The 4,775-nt window shown below is 45.5% G+C and overlaps 2 protein-coding genes across 2 annotated transcripts in view; both read right to left on the bottom strand.

The window, feature by feature from the left end:
• Positions 1 to 2,242, bottom strand: part of Mga (MGA, MAX dimerization protein) — a 168,699-nt gene extending 166,457 nt beyond the window's left edge. The window contains exon 1 of the mRNA XM_023711285.1: positions 2,122 to 2,242. The gene's annotated coding sequence lies outside the window, so the exon portion shown is untranslated. The remainder of the gene's footprint in view (positions 1 to 2,121) is intronic.
• A 1,542-nt stretch (positions 2,243 to 3,784) lies between these two features.
• Positions 3,785 to 4,195, bottom strand: LOC111816207 (translation machinery-associated protein 7). The gene has a single exon (XM_023713020.1). It carries the CDS (start codon positions 4,125 to 4,127, stop codon positions 3,933 to 3,935), a length of 195 nt encoding a protein of 64 aa, XP_023568788.1. The 5' UTR covers positions 4,128 to 4,195; the 3' UTR covers positions 3,785 to 3,932.
• Positions 4,196 to 4,775: the final 580 nt, after the last annotated feature.

Genomic DNA, 4,775 nt, shown 5'->3' on the forward strand with positions numbered 1-4,775 from the left:
AAAAGGGAGGGGGAGTCTCTGGGATCATGCAAAATTACCAAATATATGTATTGTTGTGTCCTTTAGGTAATGTATTTTCCTCTAATAAAAACAAATGTAAAAAAAAACAAACCAACAAATGTAACAGACTTATCACACAGGCTTGGTAGGAGAACTAAATGATTCAGAAACACAAAGTACTTAGGCTGAGTCCCAACTACTCAGGAGTCAGAGATGGGAAGAACACAAACTGCAAACCCACCCTATGCAATGTTATGCCTCAAAATAAAATGTTGCTCAGTGATACAGCATTTACAAAGTAAAAGACAGATAAAAAAACACAGAAAGGAGAAACAAAATATTTACACTATGCTAGAAAGATGTTAAATTGTAACTATTCAAAAGTGACAACTATTAAAATGAATGCTAAACTCTTAAAGATAAATCATCCAGGCCTAGTAATACACACCTGTAATTCCAGACCAGGAGCCCACCTGGGCTGAGTTAAAAGTCAGCCTGAACTATACAGTGAGACTGTCTAAAATCAGAAGATACCATGCAGTGGGGCTGGAGAGATAGCTCAGAAGAATAAGCCCCTGCCTGGCAAGCGCACAGCCCTGAGTTCAATCCCCGGTACCGCAAAAAAAAAAAAGATACTATACAGTATTACACAATATAAGAAGGGATATGTCAAATATATTGTTATGCTTGCTTAGTTCGCGTTGAAGAATGAATAGGGGGACCTTGGGGGCAAAAACTGAGGAAAGTATGGCAGGTGTGGTGACACAACCTATAACACAAATGCAGAGGCAGAAAGACTGCCTTGAATTTAAAGCCAGCTTTAACTACATAGTGGGACCTTCAAAAAAAACAAAACAACAACAAAACCACAACGTTATAAAGACTGTTACCCTACCTCAAAAGACTTCAAAGCCCTTTTAGTTAGCCTTAGGGGCATAAATCATTTCTCTTTTTTTTTTTTTTTTTTTTTTTTTTGGCGGAACCGGGGATTGAACTCAGGCACTTTCGCTTGCCAGAGAAGCACTTACTCCACTGAGCCATCCCCCCCACCCTCATAAATCATTTGCAACTACACAGGAAAATTATTTTAAGGAATGTAGGAATTAAGACGTCTAAAAGACAGTATTTTTCCAATTAGGTAGTGGGCAGGTACAGAATATAAATGGGAATTTATAAACATAGATATGCCCAGATTATAACAGATTACAATTCTCCCCACCTCACTATAATTGGATGGGTAGTTGTGACTTTTTGTCGCCTGTAGGAGGGGCTCATAATTGTTAATCATTTGCTCACTGTTTGGGATCTAACCGAGGACCTCCGCCATTCTGCCAGTCTAAGAAAGCACTCCACCACTGAGGTACGAACCCAGCCCACCTTAACTTTGGTCGCTATCTACATGTAATTGCGGTTAAGTACTGGTAATTACTGACCTCAAAAGAGAATTCCCTCCACAGAGCTAAAACATTAACGAGAAGACTACAAAACTAAAGCAATGCCTGGAGCACAGGTCTCCCAACTCCCTCGGAGCAGCGCACGCATCAAGCTGTTTCTGCCGACGCTCGCCACGCTTCGACATGGGAGGGGTAAAAGCAGGGCATATGGCTGAGGCCCTCCCGAGACCAGCCCCCGGCCACGCAGTCTTGGGCACGTGATTCACCACGCCCCTCCCCCCGCCTCCTTCCCCGCGCCAGCAGCACGCGCTGCCAACCTCATCATGTGACCTTCACGCGGCCTCGGCGCTGCCCCTGCAGGCGGCTCTTTCCAGCAGCCATTTTGCCGAGACTTGTCGTCCGCGCACTCGGCAGAGGGGAACACCACAAAATGCAGCGGCCAAGTTTTCCGGACCGTACACGCGCTTCGAAAGACCGCGCAGACTGGCAAGGTTGGGCCGAACCTCACTGAACACGTCGCACCCCGGGGCGCCGGGGAAAGCAATAGGTGTGCTTCAGTCTGCGATTGGCTGGAGCGCGCACGTGACGCAAAGCCCCCCCCTCACCCTCGCCGTTCTCCTACCCAAGGAAACAGCCACGACAGCCTCTTAGCACCTCGCGCCAAGTACACGCCACTGGGCGTGCGGAGACAGTGGGAGCGCGTGGCGAGAAAAGCGCCTGCGCGTACCTGCCGGGGCGGATGGTGACCGGCCCATGCGCCGCGCCGCTCCCGGGTCGGGAATCCTCGCGCTGCCCGGCCGCGGGGCTAGTGATTGGCTGTCAGACCTGGTCACGTGCCGCTCGCGGGCCTGCCCCTCCTTGCTAATCACCTGGCACCGCGCTCGAAGCGGCGACCCAAGTCTTTCGCACGCGGGGAGAAACAACTGTCGGAGGCCCTCCTCTCCTGCCTTCGTGGGGTTGTATCCATGAAGGGGAAACAGGAAGCAGGGTCCCAAAACTAAATAAACTCGCACTTACCGACTTAACTTCGCAGGCCCCTCCAGGTGCCGTGAACCGTCGCCCTTGGGCGCTCCCCGGTGCACGCCGGGATGAGTCTGGCGCCCCTTGGTGCGCTGCAGAGCATGCCGGGAAAGCCACCTCTCCCAATTCCTGGCTTGCACCTCTTGGGCGTTCCTCCCGAGCCCCTTGTGTGCCCTGCCCCTGGGCTCCGAATGAGATAGTTTAGGCAACTATGGAAATGTGACGGTAGAGCAGGCGCTTTGAGTCCCTCCTGCCCACTCCCTGGATCTATGTGGTCTTGGGAAAACGCTTAACCTTTCCGTGAGGAAATTAACGAAGGTGTTTACCCACAGGTAAGCTAACCAGCCTGACATGGTCAGTGTAAAAGAATACTGACAACTTATTCCAAGCCCCACTGGAGAGCAGAAATAATAGTTAAATTTCTCTAGGAACAAAAGAGCAGGGGGAGGAACGGAGACATTTAAGAAGTACAAGAGCGCATCCTATCGAAGTTGCTGGTTCTGCTTTAAACCAGCCATAGTGTAGTGGAACTGAGAAAAACACAATCTGCTAAAACAGAAAAGGTAATTTTACGTCATAACCTAAATTAATTTTTATTCTCAAGCATACCCCCGGCCCAAACCTAATCTTACTTCAATGAACCCCCTACTTAAAACAATTCACACCTGTTAGGAACTCATTGCTGTTTTGTTGATGTCAAAAAAATTGGGGGGGGGTATTTTAGGACAGGGTCTACTGGGTCTCACTATACGTAGATTGGACTTGAAGTGATCCTCCAGTTTTCAGCCTCCCAAATGCTGGGATTACAGGTGCGTGCCACCTCGCCTGTCTCAATCTCCATCTCAGCGCTCCTCAGGGGTGGAGCTGGCAAGGCACGCCCAAGATCAAACCTCGGCCACTGCGCTCTCCCAAAGCAGGTGTTTTAGTCTGCTGAGCTATCTGGCCGGGCCTGATGTCAAAATGTTATTAATTTTCAAAGGGGTGATCAAGCTTGAGGAATTTGAGTTGCCTTCCTCACATACATAAGAGTTCTTAATTATATATTAGAAGTTAAAAGTATTAACTTAGTATAATGTTAACAAGCCAAAAATCTATTACCAAGCTAAAGGTTAGGTTTCTGGTTGCAGTGTACCTCATAAAGCTAATTTCCTTGCTAGAAAATAAAATTAACCTGATATATATACTGATATATGTGTGTGTGTGTGTGTGTGTGTGTGTATATATATATATATATATATGAGATATATAAGAGCTGGGAAGATAGCTCAGTGACATAAGTGCCTACCTGGCAAGCACAAGGTCCCAAGTTCAATACCTGGTACCTAAATTTAAAAAATTAAAATTTATATTTTTTCTTTTTCTTTTTTTAATATAAAATTTTATTCTTACATGTACAACAGACTCCAAGAACACACTTCACTGTAGTTATAGGTGTCAAGAGATGTTATGGCAGGGCATCCAGATATCTGAATAGGACTGGAATCCAGGGTCGTCATCATTGTACACACAAGGAACAGTTTAATTTTTGCCAGATTTCTTAATTCCACCTGTGGCCAGGGGGCCCTTTCCCGCGGCCTTCGTTTTTAGCTCCTCAAGTTTCTTCTGCTCTTCCTTTTGCTTCTGTTTGAACGCTCTATCGTCCTCATCCGTCTCCTTGGCCTGTTTCTTGGGCTGCTTCAGGGGCTTCTTCTTGCCACCTTCACGGCCGGACATGGCGCCCGCACACCCTGCAGACCCGAGCTCAGAGGCCAGCGACCAGCCCGCCGGCCCACCCCCTGCGCTTATATCAAAAAATTAAAATTTATATATATTCTACATTACATTAAATCCTGACATTCTTGTAAAAAAGGTACTATACTATGCTAATATTAACATCATCTGAGTTAGTCTTGACTGGGAATCTAGAAAAGTGTGTTTTAATATGTTCTCTGGGAAATTTGATGGACAACTAGATTTGAAATCTATTGGCTAATATTAATACGATGAGCTGTAAAAGGCTCAAGTCAATAACTTCTGAGGATAACCCACTAATATTAAAGACTGCCAAACAATGTTAGATTGTTTAGTTGAATTCAAACACCTATAGTGTTTAGATGCCAATAGAAAAAAAAGGGGGGGATACAAAGGAAAGATCATTTTGTATTTATATATACAAAATAGGATAGATATGCAGCTACTTTTGCTTAATTCAGTGAGAAGAAAGAGGTGTACTAATAGTGTTTGGACAGGATATCTTGTCTGCTTCTCATACTATAGATAACTACTAAGAAGATAACAATGTACAACATATTGATTATCGAAACTGTCCTATTAATCAGCTTGAAAACTGTCTCATTGATATGTGTTTCTCAATTAAATTAA

Source organism: Octodon degus, unplaced genomic scaffold (genome assembly GCF_000260255.1).
Source record: "Octodon degus isolate 3935 unplaced genomic scaffold, OctDeg1.0 scaffold00002, whole genome shotgun sequence".
NCBI lineage: Eukaryota > Metazoa > Chordata > Mammalia > Rodentia > Octodontidae > Octodon > Octodon degus.